Below are 17682 nucleotides of genomic sequence, written 5' to 3'. Positions count from 1 at the left end.
AACAGCAAATGGTGAACACACTATTCATAAAACATCGCAGCCCATTCCAAGAAATCTTTTCTAATATGGAAGCTCAAACAAAGCTGCAACCATAGAGCATACTTAGACATTCAAGAAACTCTGAACTTAACGCTCTGATACCACTTGTCGGGAAGAACCTCACACGTTTACTGCAGGAATAAGCAGAAAATAATAGAGAAATTAAAAGAAGACAATAAAATTGGACACACAAGAAATTACGTGGAAAACTCCAAACTCAGAAAAACTACGGCCTACCAGAAAGAAATCCACTATGTGAAAAATTGTTACAATCAACACAGAACAATTTTCTCCCCAAATCCCAATTACAATAATACTCTCTCAAAGCTTTTGACTATTCACACATTTTTTCCCACTCTTAAGCTAGAGAATACAAAAGAAATTTAATTAAAGTTAGCACACTAAGCTTAAAGTGTTTCTAACTGGACGACTGAAAATCAAAGGCATGGACTCCTTTTATAGGCTTAGAACCCATGACTTTCCAAAATATTTTCGATGTAAGACAAGTCCAGACTTTCTTAAACCTTTTCAATGTAGGACAAGCCCATGAATTTCCTAAATCTATTTTATGTGGGACAACCGCACTTCTAATATTTTGCCAAAAACCTAACATGCCCGCCACCCAAGATTGTACGTCAGACTATAGGGATCTCTTGTATGTTTCGTCCATTGAAATTGAACCCTCCACTAGCATTCACCTTTGGTATCATTCCTTGTTGAATGTTTGGGCATATATCAGTAGTGTGGCCACTCATTGTGCATATTTGACAAACGATGGTGGGTTAAATTCTTTCCTTAGCCACCTGTTTCATAGCAAAAACAAGGTCAGAAATTTCTTTTCCGAGATCACTTACCTTAGAAGTCGCCTTTACACTAATTGAAGCCCTTGTGCCAAATTGTTGAGAATTGGTTGCATTGGTTGTTATGAGCTTTATCGCCTCAGTTGGGATTTGTTAACCAAAGCTCCTCCCGCAGTGACATCGATGTTGCTCTTATTACTTTGCAACAACCCCTCGTAGAAGTACGATATAGCCAGCTTGTCTGAGATCTAGTAATGGGGGAATCTCGCACATATCCTCTTGAAGCTCTCCCAATACTCATGTAGTGTTTCCCTATCGAACTGCAAGATATTATAAATTTCCTTCTAGATACTCGTAGCACGCGAAGTCGAAAAGAATTTCTCTAGAAATTGTTGTTTAATCTCTTCCTAGGATGAGATACTCCTAGGTGGTAGAATATATAGCCAGTCCTTAGCATCCCCCTTCAAGAAGAAGGGAAACATTATGTTTAAATGCTCTTGAGTTACTTCATTCAGCCTCATCTCATTGCACACGAGATGGAACTCCTTGAGGTGTTTATGCGGGTCCTCACCTGCAAAGCTAGAAAAAAATGGAAGTAAGTGCATTAACCCAAACTTTAATTCAAACGTACTGGTCGCCTCGAGGTACGTGATGCACAATGTTTGCTGTGTTGTGTCAGGAGCAGCAAGCTCTCTCAACGACTCCTCTCGCTTAGCCATGAGTGATGATGTTTCTTATTTTTTAGGAACACTCTCTTCTTTGGACTTTTCTTATAAGGTGTCTTCTACATTGATGTTATCTTCTCTCGCGGCTTGCTTTCTTCTTTCTCTTCTAATTCTTCTTTCTTCCCAATTTATGTCTGCAAAATATAATAATGTAGACTCTTTGGGAGCTATGGTCATGCATTAAAAGAGAAAAGCAATTAGCAAGCAAGAAACTATAAGCTCCTTAATAAAGAAATCTTTTGGTTCTCCAGCAACGACGTCAATTTGGTCGAAGCCGATGAGGCGTCGTAAAACCCTACGATTTGAACCAAATAATTTTTCGTATCTTACTCTACTAAATATAGAAAACGAAAGTACGGAGTTGATCCACAGAAAGTCGTTAAGATTTCTAAACCTCAAAGCTTATAGGAAGTAAATGGGGGTTTTGTGATTGATAATGCTAAATGAATGTAAATAGCACGAAATAAAATGATGTAGAGTAAATTAAATGCACAGAGTGTGAGTTGAGTTAATCGTGTGAATTTATCAATTAAACAAACACTTAACTTGGGCCTGTCAAGTTTTTCTCATTCTTATAATTCTATCACAGACTTAATCATAAAATGAGCATGAAATTTTCCATTTAAAACTTAGCCAACTCACTTAGAATCCTAAATAGTAGTCCATAAGATCAAATTAATTTAGAGTTTAAGTGAGAATCCTCCTAAACAGTAAAATAACAAGTATTAAGCTTAATGGCATGCTAAGCCAAATGATCAATTTCCATCGTCTAATTAATTATTTGAGGAGAGATTTGTCTAGATTAGAAAGTTTATTAATTGGAACCCCTAATTAACTTCACGATCTTACTTATTCTTTGCTTCTAGATGATTAACTACCTAACGATTACAAATTAAGGCTAATCGAAAGCGATCAATCAAACCAACACGGCTAATTTATCAGATATTCCCATGAAAGAAAGATTAAAGAATTGATGCAAGATGAAATCTCATAAGATCAGTAAATCTCAGCAAAAATACTAATCAAAATCTCAAGAACCCTAAAGGAATGAAAATAAACTAAAAGACCTAAGCTAAGTTCTTATAGCTTAGGCCTTAATCATTCTCTATATCAAGTTGTTGAAGTTTAATGTTGAAAAAAATAGAATAGGACTAACGTTTACAATGGGGAGGAGAAGAATCCAGGTGTAGAAAGTAGCAAAGCGGCAGGATAATTCTCAAATCGAGCGTAGAAAACATTTTATAGCAGGCTTGCAATGTAGCTATGCTCGACCGAGCGTAACTACACTGGTTTTCAGGTTTCCGCAACGTAGGCCTTCAGCTTAGCAACGCTGAGGCCTTATGCTCCCGCGTGCGCGCATGCCGTGCATCTCTGTCAATGTTCCGAGCGTAACTACACGCCATAGAGCGTCGTTACGCTCCAATGTTTGTCCCAAAAAACGAGACTACTGCCTTTGAGCGTAATGCTAAGCTTCACCTAGCGTAGCTATGCTCCCCTACTTCTCCCAAAAGTGAGACTACTACCTTTGAGTGTAACTCTACACTCCATAGAGCGTAGCTACACTCCTACCAAGGGCAATTTCGTAATTTCTCGGCCTTCTTTCTCCCTAGTGCATTTTAGCTCCAAAGTTGGCCATTTTATCATCTTTTCGTACCGAATGTCTCACTTTACCTCTTATGCACCCGATACCTACAAAACCAACAATTAAGCTCATCAGATAAATTAACAACTCCGAATTAAGAAGAGGAAGATAACACATTTTTTGTGCTATCAATTTGACAACTAATTACGTAGGTCCACTAAGTATCATGGGGATGTCAATTTGGTTAAAACCCTAAAAAACCACTCCAAATCAATTAAATTGCACATATTCAGTCAACCACCAAATGGCCTAACCCACATAGGGAACATAGGGAAGGAAGGAGACAAAGATTAAGACTCTAGCTAGCTCATCTACATTTAAATTTCATCCATTTAAAAGACTGCAGTCTGCAAATAATTCCCTCATCACTAACATATCGCTAGGATGTAAAAATATGTACATAAATTTATAAACCTTTCAAATGAACCAGATGCAGAAACAATAGTTGATCTTCTACCCTTAAGGCCACCGTCATTTCTGAAAATAACAGAAAATATAGAAAGATTAGTGACAATCCAACCAAACAACAAAACTAAACTCGTGCAAAAGGAACAAACGCTATCAATTTACAAATAATTGTTCATATTTTTATTGCATTTCGTAAAAAATATTGATTTATCTCTTATGTTAATATTGAATCAAACAAATCGAAATGACTATGAAAATTTAAAATTCAGATCAAAACAAAGAATGCATTCCCTGCACCTATCCGAAACCTAGATTTGAAGATTTATTTGTAATTTAGGTCTCGACAACATCAATCAAATCGAACATTCTCCACCACAAATAAGGATACCATTTGCCAATAGTTCTCTATACAATCTCTCATACCTCTAAGTTATAACCATTTAATAATATTACATTTTACATCAAAATGAAATTAAATACAAAATAAAATAGACCAAGATTACAACATAAAAAAGTCCACTAATTTTCAATCTTGTTACCTAGTTAGCCCATGTACATTAGTTTTCTTCATCAGACTCAAAAGATTGGCGTTTTCTCAAAGATTCTATCACATTCAAATGTGAGGAATTTGTGCCATTGTTTCCACCGGTACAAGACTTGAGTATAGGCAAACTTAGAGAACCGAAAGGCGGTGTCGAAGCCCCTCTATTCACTTCCCTGAGCACAGATTTTGCTGTGGCTGCAGCAGCTGCATCAGCAATGGCTGAAGCAACTTTCGAATCATTTTGAAGTTTTGAGGTTATCTTGTTAATAGTGCTTCTAGCTCGAGAAGGAGCCTCAGGAGAAAGAAAGTTAGTTGACTTTTGCATCTCGTTGACTGCCTCGGCAGCAGCTGACTTGGCTTTGGTAGATTCGTACTTTTGAATGTCATAGAGGAGCTCTTTTTGAAGTTGCTTATCGGCCACCAATAAGTCATCGATTTCATTCTTGTAGTCTTTGAGAAGAACTCGAAGACATTCCATGAGGGAACCTATTATTAAAGAATATGTACAAAATGTTAAACATATCTTAGGATCTATTTGGAATGACTTTTTAAGAGTTAAAACACTTTTTAAAGCACTTACAAAGTCGTTCCAAACACACTTAATATTTCAATTTAAATTATTTAAGTTTAGGAGTGATTCACACCTATAAGGGGGCTATTCTTGCTTTCCATTAGCCTTTTTAACTCAATGAAGATGGGTATAGTGTTTTGAATGAGACTCTTTCTCACTGCATGAGTGATGACCTTTCCTCTAGCAGCAGATGCTCCTCCACTCTCGCCTCCTTCCTCATCTACATCACCAGATTCTGATGATGATACTCGATTTACCGATAGTCGGATCTCTTTACAAGCAAGAATATCAAAGGTATCCTGTGCTTTCAGCCAAGGGGAACTAATGAGATTCTAGGTTGTAAACACTAAAAAAGAAAATTAGAAAAGCAGCAAAAATATTAACTAAAGATGATTCCTTTGAATTTGGACCTGTAAAACAGACCGTGCAGTGGTATCATCTATATTGAGCATACCATCTGATGCTGCAACAAGAATTTCTGCACATAACTTTGCAAAGGTTGCCAAAAGATGCTCGGGAGCCATTTGTTTCAATAGAGAAACATAAATGTGCATTCTCTTGGACCTCGACCTTTCATCATTGCCTCTTAAAATATAAAGTTGGAAAGATAGACAAAAGATAATCATTTTCCATTACAGGTAATAGTATAATAAGTCACAGAGTTCAAACATTCCTTACCGGATGGAGAAGAGTCGACTTTCCGCTCGCGAAGCATTAGAATCGCTATGTCCAGAATGAGCATGACAGTCATTCAAAACATAAATTGCTTCTACAAAACTGTTGTAAGCCAAAAGTGGCGCCTTCACTGCAAAGTCAGTTTCACATTTCAATTCCATTGGCACGTTGTAATGATATGACCAGTATTATAACCATGACAATGGCTAATTATGTAACATTTATAACCTTTTAAAATGTTCCCAAAAAGGAAAGCAGCTAGTTGACGAATCTTCTCTGATTCATCAACAAGTGACAAGAGAAACCGAAGAAACAAAACCCCTCTCCATTTCACGTAGTCCCTCTGAAAATTAAAATGGTGTTGCTCAACATTGTTACTCACAAACATGAAAAAGTGAAAATTTGGAGAAGTTTTTAGGAGTTGAGAAAGGACAAATTACCTGTAGTAATCTCGATAGAAGTATGAATGTATGTCTTCTGACAAGTTCACAAGGGTCACGAAGGCATTTTGTGATTTTCGTAAGGTAGCTGTTCAATTCAGAGTCAGTCAGATTGTAACTTGGAACAAGCATAAAAAGCTTCTGTTGCCGTCATTACAAAATATTTGATAAAGCTAGCTTATCTCCAACACTCGCATCATGTATCAAACTTACCAGTCAACTAGAGCAGTATAGCGTACACAAAAATCTGCCATTGTGATAACAAGGTTGTTGCGAAGAGCTGCACAATCACTATTTCCAAGCTCCTGCCCAACATAAAAAGACTCTTAAAATTTTAAGCAACTTGAATTGTGTCGAACAAAATTTGACTATATAAAAGACACTGATAAAGTACTATAACATGAAATCTTATGTACGAAAACAAGGAAAATCTCATAAATTCTAGCGCAGTAATACCCTTGATATCTAGCATGTGTATACTTCTAATAAAAAAAGAACTTAATCAACAAACAAGTAAAAATTTATCTACAATATAAGTCGAAAAGAATATATGATTGGACTCATGTAGTTCTTGTGGTATTATTCCTACAAAAACAGAACGCCAGAGACCTACATGTAACATTCATTCAAATCATCAAAAGACCAGGCTACATGAGTGATGTAAGGCCTAAGATTCAAGACCTAACCTGTACAAATAGAGGAATGTAACTCTTTGCACGTTTCTCGTCAGCAAGGCAAATCTTCCCCATTGTCAACCATGCTTGAACGTATAAAGAAGGGGCAGTTTCCTTTAGAGATGCAGTTTGAATTGGTAGTTTATTAGATTTGGGATCACGGTTTCCAGAAGTGATGATGGTGTGGAGAAGTGGTATGATTGTAGTCATGTCAGCCGATGGACAAATGAGAATCAATGAACCAATGGTGTAAGTTGCAGTGCTTGCTCGGGACAAGGACTTGCTCCTGGCAGTTGCTTTCTTCCCCATTCGACTACCACTTTTAGGAGGTGGAGTTACGAAGTTCACATCTTTGTTTGCTTCTGCATGCTTGGATATGTACTTCTCCAATATGTGAAAGGCTTTGGAAAGCAGCTGGTTTACCCATTTAAGGATGAGGGCATCGGCTTCAGTAGATTGCACAGCCTTCCGCTTGCACAATGTTTTAAGTGTTTTTACATGTGCATTCACCTACCAAGAGATCATCATTATTTGAAAATGCGTGTGATATATCAAGAAAAAGAGACTAGACATACATATAAGTATTGATCTTTTAAAATTGGTGTTTAACAGAAAAGGTGCTATAAGAAAATTCAAACCCAGCACACTTTTTGAATTGTATTTATATTATTACTTTATCGCTGTACTTTACTAATTTTTCATTATTCCAGATGTTTTCAGGCCTTTTATCGGACTGTATGGATATTTGAAGCAATAAAAAAGAATGGTGAAACAAAATCAAGAGTGAAAAATCCCAATTGCCAAAACATGTGAAGCTGCATTCACACGCATTGGCTGATACTGTCCACACTCACCGGCTATATATATTTACATGTTCACCAAATATGAGTCGTCAACTAATTCCAAGAAGTATTTTTCCCTACGTTAAAAGACATTTTAGTAAAAAACTACCATACACGTTGAGCTGAGCACATTTAGTAACTAGCCCGAAACTATAGCATGCATGTAAGGACAGAGATAGTATGAAGTATAGAACTGTATCCGTGATGAACAATGTTCATATACCACACGAGTCTAGAAGATGAGGTTTTTTTCCTTGGAAACGTGTTAGGAAACTACGTATTGGTGAATTTACAATTGTACCGGAGAAATAAACCAACCATGATGGAGAGTAAAACAGTTTGAAAACAATGATGTTGACGCTTACCTCCGTCGAATGCATGTTGAATTCTTCAACCCTTTTAAGCAGTTCATGAGCTAATTCTGCTGCAGGTTCTGGAGGCAGCTCAACAGAAACATTAGAAATGGTTTGTAAGAGAAAAACCCGATCTTGAGCCCAAGCAACGGAATTTGACTCTGAGCTGTTTTCCTCTCCAAATAAACCTACTTGAGCCACTGGACTCTGAAATTCAGTCCTACCATGATCATCAAGGAATTTCCAATGATGATAAAGAAACTCCCAATCAACGGCTTTCCCAAGATAAGGCGATACTTCTGACAGCAGGAACCAGGCACCCGGGGGAGCTGTCCACTTCTCTGGAGGCAAAGATTGGTTTAGCCATAAGGATTCAGATGTCTTTATAATTATCTGAAGTGAATCTGCAATTGTGCGTTTTAATCTTTTCTTTTTCCCCAAATTAGCACAAACTTTCTTCACCCAAGGAACCACCTCTGCATGACTTATCCCTTTAAGAAGATCCAATACTCCTTTAGGTAAACCTGAAGATCCAACTCTACACAACCGGTCTAGTACTAGTTCTTGAAACAGGTGTTCACACTCTTCTTGAATGCTAGATTCACTGTCAGCAATTAAACGTGGAATAGAGTGTAGCCACTCGACCATGACAGTTTCATCTGGGAATCTTCGAAAGACCTATAAAAGTAAATGAAATCAACGTTAGACCAAGAATGAATGCAAAAGGTATAAAATACTATTTGCATTAAGTTTGTTCAATTTTAGTCTCCATATTTTCAATTGTTCAATTTTAGTCTCCGTACTTCCAATAAATCTTAGATTTAATCCCTCAAAATCAATTTTTACTGAGACTAATTAAATAATAATAATTTTCATGCAAGATAATAAAATATATGAATATGTTCTCAAAATTTATAGTAAAAATAATATAGATAACAAAAAGCGTTTTAGAAAATCAACAATAAACCAGACCAAATTTGAGATCTATTGAAAGCACGGGGACTAAAATTTGAAAATTGAAAGTATAGGAACTAAACTTGAACAAATTTCAAAGATAGGGACCAAAAGAGTATTTTAATCCTAACAAATTGAAATGGTAACTATTAGCAATTCTGCCCAGCAAAAAATGAGAGAAGAAACACCTGCTTAAAGATTAAAAAAAATCAAAGCAAAATAGAATTGTATACCAAAATATCAAAAGCTCAAAAGAAGATGGCCTATCGTATATATATATATATTGAAAATAGGGTTATTAACTTAGGGGCATTTATGTAGACCCCTAGGGTTTCCTACTATCTATTTATACGTTGTGTCTCTGTGTATTCAGTGTATCAGATTAACTAATAAGAAAGATATTTATATCATGGTTTTTCTCCTTGTACTAGGGTTTCCACGTAACTGTGCGTTGATATTTTCTTTTCTTCTATATTTTAACATGGTATCAGAGCTAGGCGACGAAACCCTAGCCGTTATGGAAGAGAACCAACCACAATCGTCTTCAACTGATGGAACTTCAAGTTTTGATATGAAGACGGCTATTCGAGCGGCCGTGAAGGAATGTTTTCAAGCAGTCCTACGGGAGTTGATTTCTGCCATCCAGCTGCAGTCAATGGAGAAACGAATCAGACCGAGCCCAGCTGTGCCTTCGACGGTCGGACAGAGACAGATCAAATCGAGCCCAGCCATGCATTCAACAGTCGGACAGAGACAAATCCGATCAAGCCCAGCCGTGGGTGGCTGCCGTCCGCATCGATCGTGCTCGTGCCATTCAAATCCTCTGCGCCAGGTCAGATCGATCGCCATGGAGCCATGCCTAGCACTTCGCTCGAGCATTCCAGCCGGTCAAACCAGAATCCGATCGCCATCCAACCGCTCGAACCAGCCACCTCGTGCGCCAGGTAGATACGAGAACCACCTGCAGCTGCCAGTGACATCTATCTAGCCGCGGTGGCCACTCCTTTTCCAGCCACTTGTGGCTCGACCCAATGCCTAGATGATGTTAGACAACGGTTGGCGTATCTCCAACAACATATTTCAGACTTGGATACAATGTTCGGCGCAAATCCCCAACCGGCTCAACCAGTCTATTCAAAGAATCCGGTAAATTAGTTCTCTATTTTGCCAAATGTTTCTTATTTATCTGGCTCGATAGGCAACTCTGATTCGTAGGAGAAAAATTAAATGGCCAAAATTATTTCTCCTGGTCCCAATTGATCCGAATGGCATCACAAATTTGGTACTTGACGGAGGAGATTCCAAAGCCGATACCAGGCGATCCTCAAGAATGGATCTAGAAAGAGGAAGATTCGTTATTACGCTCTGTCCTCGTGAATAGTATGGAATCTCAAATAGGCGGACCATTATTGTATGCTGCAACCGCGAAGGATATCTGGGAGGCTGCACGAAATTTGTACTCAAAGAGACAGAATGCCTCGCGACTATATACGCTTCACAAGCAGGTCCATGAATGCAAACAAGGGTCCATGGATGTGACATCGTATTTTAATAAATTATCAATGCTTTGGCAAGAGATAGACCTGTGTCGAGAGATTGTCTGGAGCTACACGCAAGACGGGGCTCAATACTTGAAAATTGAAGAAGCAGACCATGTGTTTGTTTTCTTGGCTAGATTAAATCCTAAATTCGATGGTGTCCGTAGTCGAATATTGGGCCAACGTCCTACACCTTCTCTCAGAGAAGTTTGCTCTGAGATACAGCTGGAAGAGGATCGGTCATGCGCCATGAATAATCCTATTACTACAACTGATGCAGTTGCCTTCATTGCAAAGTCACCCAGTGCTAATGGCGATAAAAAAACCCACCTGTGTGTGAGCACTGTAAGAAGCCCTGACACACAAAGGACTAGTGTTGGAAATTGCATGGGAGACCTCCAAACAGCAGGCGACGACGGCCTCATGACAAATCTAATACTGGTTGTGCCCTAGTGAGTGACTCAGCAGATGAACATACTAAGAAGCAGTCTTCTGTTGACAGTAAGAACAGTTTGAGTACTGTTGGGGTGAATGCTATTGCATAATTAGATAATTTTCCTTCATTTGGCCTTATTAGTATAAATGGTAAAAAACTTTGAATTGTGGACTCAGGGCCCCAAACATCACTATGAACAAGAGTAAAAGGACTCGAGGGTTTATAAAGCTGAGACAGAAAAGGAACACGACTTTGCTTGGCACGAATACACAAATCACAATTTAAAGAGGAAGTATTAACATTGCGAAATAAATGCGGAAACAAATACTTCATATATTGAAAATTTGGATGTCCTAAACAGAAATGCCACAACATAAAGTCATTTTCAGAAACAGGAAAATTTAATGACATAAACCCAGTTCGATGATCATCTCTAGAGGAAGCATCTTCAGAAAGGAAATAGAGTCCCTTATCGTGACGGGCAGTGTCAATCATCATCCCTTATTTCAGATCCTGAAACAAAACTGAGTTAGGTGAGAAAATTGCCTTCAGATCTCTTGTAATTTTACTGATAGACAACAGATTATAAGAGATTTTAGGCACATGCAAAGTATCACACAAAACTAAACCATCAAACGGAGAGATATGGCCTTTCCTTGAACAGGGGCAAAAAACCCGTCTGCAATTCGAATACGCTCATTTCCAGTACTCGGGTTGTAAGAAATAAACAGATCTGAAGAACTGATAAGATGATCTGTGGTCCCTGAGTCCACAATCCAAGGTTTTTTACCATTTATACTAATAAGGCCAAATGAAGGAAAATTAGCTGATTGTACAATAGCATTCACCCAAACAATACTCAAACTGTTCTTACTATCAACAGAATACTGCTTCTGAGTATGTTCATCTGCTGAGTCACTCACTAGGGCACAACCAATATTTTTGTCATGAGATTGTCGTCACTTGCTGTTTGGAGGTCTCCCATGCAATTTCCAACACTGGTCCTTTGTGTGCCAGGGCTCCTTACAGTGTGTGGGTTTTTTATCGCCATCAGTACTGGGCGACTTTGCAATGAAGGCAACTACACAGTTGTAGTAATAGGATTATTCATGGTAAATGACCGAACCTCTTCCAACCGTATTTTGGAGCAAATTTCTCTGAGAGAAGGTGTAGGACGTTGGCCTAATATTCGACTACGGACACCATCGAATTTATGATTTAATCCAGCCAAGAAAACAAACACATAGCTGCTTCTTCAATTTTCAAGTATTGAGTCTCATCTTGCGCGCAATTCCAGACAATATTTCGACACAGGTCCATCTCTTGCCAAAGCATGGATAATTTGTTAAAATATGATGTCATATCCATGGACCCTTGTTTGCATTCAGGGACCTGCTTGTGAAACGTATATAGTCGAGAGGCATTCTGTCTCTTTGAGTACAAATCCCGTGCAACCTCCCAGATATCCTTGGCGGTTGCAGCATACAATAATGGTCTGCCTATTTGAGGTTCCATACTATTCACGAGGACAAAGCGTAACAGCGAATCTTCCCTTTTCCAGATCCGTTCTTGAGGATCGCCTGGTATCGGCTTCGGAATCTCCCTCGTCAAGTACCCAAATTTGTGACGCCCTTCCAAGGCCATTCTGATCGATTGGGACTAGGAGAAATAATTTTGGCCATTTAATTTTTCTCCTACAAGAAATCCTGCAGAGTTGCCCATTGAACCAGATAGATAAGAAGCATTTGGCAAAATAGAGAACGAAGTTACCGGATTCTCTGAATAGACTGGTTGAACTGGTTGGGGATTTGCGCTAAACATCGTATCCAAGTCTGAAATCTATTGTTGGAGATACGCCAACCGTTGTCTAACATCATCTGGGCATTGGGTTGAGCCACAAGTGGCTAGAAAAGGAGTAGCCACCGATAACTAGAAAGATGTCGCCAGTAGCTACAGGTGGTCCTTGTATCTGCCCGACGCACGAGGTGGCACCAGCTGGTTCGAGCGGCTGGATGGCTCGATCGGATTCTGGTTTGACCGGTTGGAATGCTCGAGCGAAGTGCTAGGCGCGGCTCCACGGCAATCGATCTGACCTGGCGCGGAGAATTCGAACGGCACGAGCATGATCGGCACGGAGGGTAGCCACCCACGACTAGGCCCGATCAGATTTGTCTCTATCCGACCATCGAAGGCACGGCTGGGCTCGATCTGATTTGTCTCTGTCCGACCGTCTAAGGCAGCACCGCTCGTCTCTGTCCGACAGTCGAAGGCACGGCTGAGCTCGATCTGATTCGTCTTTGTCCGACCGTCGAAGGCAGCGCCGCTCTGGTTTCGGTCTCCGGCGTTGATCCATCGACTCCGGCTCTCCATCAACTACAGCTGAACGGCAGAAATCAACTCCGGTAGGGCTGCTTAAAAACATTCCTTCACGGCCGCTCGAATGGCCATCTTCATGTCAAAACTTGAAGTTCCATCGACTGAAGACGACTTTGGTTGGTTATCTTCCATGACGGCTAGGGTTTCGTCACCTAGCTCTGATACCATGTTAAAATATAGAAGAAAAGATAATAACGCACAGTTACATGGAAACCCTAGTATAGAGAGAAAAACCACGATATAAAGATCTTTCTTATTAGTTAATCTGATACACTGAATACACAGGGACACAACGTATAAATAGACAGTAGGAAACCTAGGGGCCTACACAATTACATAAATGCCCCTAGGTTAATAACCCTATTTTTAACAATCAGCTCCTATTCATATTTTGTCTGAGCCTAGTTCTGAGCATGACGACCCGATCCTTCCTACCAACCAAGTTCCTTGGAAAACTGACTATAGGAAGAATCTCAGGAATGAAGCAGTGTCACCTGTCAAACCGGAACTGCCGACTCCAATACATGAGTTGGACCCACCATCAGATCCAGGTACGTATATTCCTGAAACTAATGATGTTGATGTGTGTATGGAGACTGACAAATGCAGGCAGGATAAGGGTGATGGAAGTGGTAATACTGAAAGTATGGTAGAAGAAGAGACAGCTGAGAATGAAATGATTCTAGTTAATGATGATGTGGAGGATACTACTGAAATCCCTGATACATAGATAGCCAATCATGGTGAGAAGCCTGGAGAGTTGAAGGATCGTGATCCCTCGCTCGATCTTCATATAGCTCTGAAGAAAGGCACTTGTTCATGTACTAAATATCCTATGCATAGTTATATGACGTATAATAATCTAGCACCCAAGTTCAAAGCATTCACTACCAGTCTGGACACTGTGATGGTTCCGAATGACATAAGTGTTGCGATAGAAAAACCAGAATGACGGTCTGCTGTTATGGAAGAAATGACAGCTCTCGAGAAGAATGAAACGTGGGAACAGGTGGTTCTACCTGAAGAGCACAAGACAGTTGGATGCAAATTGGTGTTTACTATAAAATACAAGACAAATAGAACGATTGACCGATACAAGGCTAGGCTTGTTGTAAGAGGCTTCACTCAGACCTATGGAGTAGACTACTCTGAAACCTTTTCTCCCGTGGCCAAACTAAACACGATCCGAGTGCTTTTGTCAATTGTCGTAAATAAGGATTAGCCCCTACACCAATTTGATGTTAAAAATGCGTTTCTGAATAGGGAACTTGAGGATGAAGTCTATATGAGTCCTCCTCTTGGATTCGAGAGTCAGTTCAAAAACATGGTGTGCAGATTGAGGAAGTCACTATATGAGTTGAAACAATCTCCAAGGGCCTGGTTTGACAGATTCACAACCTTTGTGAAAGTACAAGGGTATGTTCGGAGGCATTCTGATCACACTCTATTTACAAAAAGGTCGAGATCAGGGAAGATAATTGTTCTTATTGTCTACGTTGATGACATTGTTTTATCTAGGGATGATGATGCTGAGATCATGAGGTTCAAAACAAAGATGGTCGAAGAGTTTGAAATTAAATACCTCGGTAAGCTAAGACACTTTCTGGGAATGGAAGTGGCTCGATCAAAGGAAGGTATCTCAGTTTCTCAACGAAAATACACTCTGAACTTACTAAAGGAAACAGGCATGACTGGGTGTAAACCTGTTGACACACCAGTAGAATACAATGCGAAGCTTATTGAGAAAAATGATAGAGTTCCTATTAATAAAGAGAGGTATCAGCGGTTAGTCGGGAAGTTGATCTACTTGTCTCACACAAGGCCGGATATTTCGTATGCAGTAGGTGTTGTCAGTCAGTTTATGCAGGCTCCCTGTGAAGATCATATGACAATAGTTGAACGTATCCTTCGATACCTGAAAGGAACTCCTGGCAAGGAACTAATGTTCAGAAAGTCCGATAAACGATCTGTTGAAGCCTACACTGATTCTAACTGGGCAGGTTCTGTTGTTAACAGAAAATCGACGTCTGGGTATTGTACGTTTGTCTGGGGTAATCTAGTCACTTGGAGAAGTAAGAAACAAGGGATCGTTGCTAGAAGTAGTGTTGAGGCTGAGTATAGGGCCATGAGTCTGGGGATATGTGAAGAAATCTGGTCGAAGAAAGTGTTATCTGATCTCCAGCATGATAATGAGCTTCTGATGAAACTGTTTTGTGACAACAAAGCTACCATCAGTATTGCAAATAACCCGGTTCAACATGACAGAACTAAACATGTAGAGATTGACAGACATTTCATTAAGGAGAGACTGGACAGTGGAAACATATGCATCCCTTATATTCCTTCAAATCAGCAAGTTGCAGATGTGCTTACAAAAGGGTTACTAAGATAGAGCTTTGACTATTGTATAAGCAAGTTGGGCCTTGTTGATATCTATGCCCCAACTTGATAGGGAGTGTTGAAAATAGGGTTAGTAACCTAGGGGCATTTATGTAATTGTGTAGGCCCCTAGGGTTTCCTACTGTCTATTTATACGTTGTGTCCCTGTGTATTTAGTATATCAAATTAACTAATAAGAAAGATTTTTATATCGTGGTTTTTCTCCCTGTACTAGGGTTTCCACGTAACTGTGCATTGTTATTCTCTTTTCTTCTTCTATATTTTAACAATACGTCATACAATCACTATAAGCTTAATGATTACTTAACGTTTAACTTGTCCCTAAAATGGTCATTGTTAAACTATGTGTTCTAATGCCATTTACCTCATTTAAGACAACTTCATTTAAATTTTTATGTTGTTATGTACGATTATCTGCAAAGAATACAGGGAAGAATACAGGAGAAAACAACGTTTGACTTCATGAGAAATTCTTAATGTATGGCTAACAAACACAGGTTATACTACCTATAACTTTTATTAATCATATTACATCTACTTTAAAAAATGAAAAAAATAAAATAAAAATAAAAACCCAACTTTCTCAAACTTTTTCCTAAATCCTGCATACCATCTAAACACTAATTATATAAACTTTAAACTTATAGAGCTCTTAGTCATAAACCCAACCTAGTATAAACATAAGAATTTACCTCTGAGAGAGCCGACGTTGCAGCTTTCCGTATGCTAACAAGTGGGTCAGAACAAGCAATTCCCACCGTCTTCAGCATATCTCCATCCATTGCTCCACCAAGGAGGGTTGTACACTTGGTAATCAGAAATAATGCAGCCTTCCTAACTGCCGCCTTCTCATCCACACACCTTTTTCGCAAAAGCGCATGAATTTCACCTCCATTCTTTTTGCAATGTCTGTCACCAGACCCCAACACTTCCTCCAGTAAGGCCTTATTCTTGTCATTCTCAGCCAAGAACACTACAAGGTGAGCTAAGTTGGTAAGTGCCCGAGCACGAATCGGAGCACTAGCATCTGAACAACGTTGAACCAATGCCACCAAGCACCCAAATCCACACGAATCCTTTAGTTCGCTTTCTGAATCAATGACCGTTAGATCACTCAAGGACGTTATCAGCATTGGGATGAGATCAACCGCTAACAGCCTAAGATTAGACTTTCCTCGGGTCATCTTCACTACATGATCCACAAACCCAATTTGATCGGGGAATTCCATCACTTTAACAACCTCCATTATTGAATCAACTGCTAAACTACGAGGCTCAGATTTCTCAGGCGCCTTCTGAACCAAATACCTTGGAAGATTCACCAGAGCACTCTTAACACCATCTGATTCCTTTGCTACATTTGCTATTTGAATAGTCACAAACCCTAGCGCAAACGCTCGCGCCTGATCTTTATGATTAAGAATCAATGGTGACAGAGACTTAATCACCTCAACGGCAGTACTGGATAGATCCCCATGCTCAGAACGCAATGTAGCACTCAAAATCCGCGAACATAAATTAGTAAACTTACTATAGATACTTAAATTAGTGCATACTTCAAGTGCCAAAACTGGAATATCAATTACAGTTTCAATCAAAGATTTCAAACTATCCGGAAATCGATCCAAATGAATCAAACTCATTAAAATCTCTAACCTCTCAAGTACAGGATACAAGACTCTTGCATCGAGTTCACCATCGCCACTAAAACTCTGCCTCAGCGCACAATTCAACAAACCCTTACCCTTAACACCGCCTTTCCTCTTCCGTTTGGGAGCATTAGGCTCCTTATTAGAAGAATCATCCAGGTCGGGTTGAGCCTGTGGTCGCTGCTTCAAGAATCGCCTCATAGACCTGAGAAATGAGAGAAAATCCATCGGATTGAACAGCGTGAAGACCGGTGCATTTGGGGCCAGAAGAAGGGAGAGATAGACTCTAGAGGCTAAAATTGAAATGCGAGTGGAAGACTCATCCATGGCGGAGGCGACGGCGCGGGTAAGAAAGGACGGAGAGAGGGATTTGGCGGAGAGGTCCTCGTAGAGGCGATCAACAGGTTGTTGTTCATCGGTGCCGATTGAGTTGTCTAACAAGGTTTGAAGGTCGAAGAGAGCTGAATCGGAGAGCGGCGGCGGAGGTTGGCGAAGTTCTTCGAGCTCTGTGAGGATTCGAGAAATGGCTTCCTCCATGAGTGTGAAGTGTGAAGCTCGGAGGAGGGTCGCGTGAGGTCGCCGCCGTCTACAGTCGGGTCTCTTTTGAGTTTTAAGT

General features: G+C 39.7%; 1 protein-coding gene across 4 annotated transcripts; it reads right to left on the bottom strand.

The window, feature by feature from the left end:
- Positions 1-2559: 2559 nt before the first annotated feature.
- On the bottom strand, positions 2560-17682 carry LOC120067186 (condensin-2 complex subunit D3). 4 transcript variants are annotated; one of them, XR_005478943.1, is made up of 12 exons: positions 16110-17681; positions 7726-8391; positions 6531-7028; positions 6058-6149; positions 5845-5932; positions 5633-5747; positions 5408-5534; positions 5184-5314; positions 4803-5033; positions 4154-4644; positions 3621-3683; positions 2560-3253 (listed from the first exon to the last, which is right to left on the bottom strand). XR_005478943.1 is itself a non-coding variant. In XM_039018662.1 (10 exons), the coding sequence occupies exons 1-10, from the start codon at positions 17601-17603 to the stop codon at positions 4172-4174; spliced, it is 3954 nt and encodes a 1317-aa protein (XP_038874590.1). In that variant the 5' UTR covers positions 17604-17681; the 3' UTR covers positions 3970-4171. The 4 variants fall into 4 exon arrangements, 2 of the variants coding, with proteins under 2 accessions (XP_038874590.1, XP_038874592.1); XR_005478942.1 differs by having other exon boundaries at positions 2562-3253; positions 4803-5028; positions 5140-5314; XM_039018662.1 differs by lacking the exons at positions 2560-3253; positions 3621-3683 and having other exon boundaries at positions 3970-4644; positions 4803-5028; positions 5140-5314.

Source organism: Benincasa hispida, chromosome 12, assembly GCF_009727055.1.
Source record: "Benincasa hispida cultivar B227 chromosome 12, ASM972705v1, whole genome shotgun sequence".
Classification (NCBI taxonomy): Eukaryota; Viridiplantae; Streptophyta; class Magnoliopsida; order Cucurbitales; family Cucurbitaceae; genus Benincasa; species Benincasa hispida.
The sequence above is the reverse complement of the archived record's forward strand: the minus strand, read 5'-3'. Positions and strand labels throughout refer to the sequence as shown.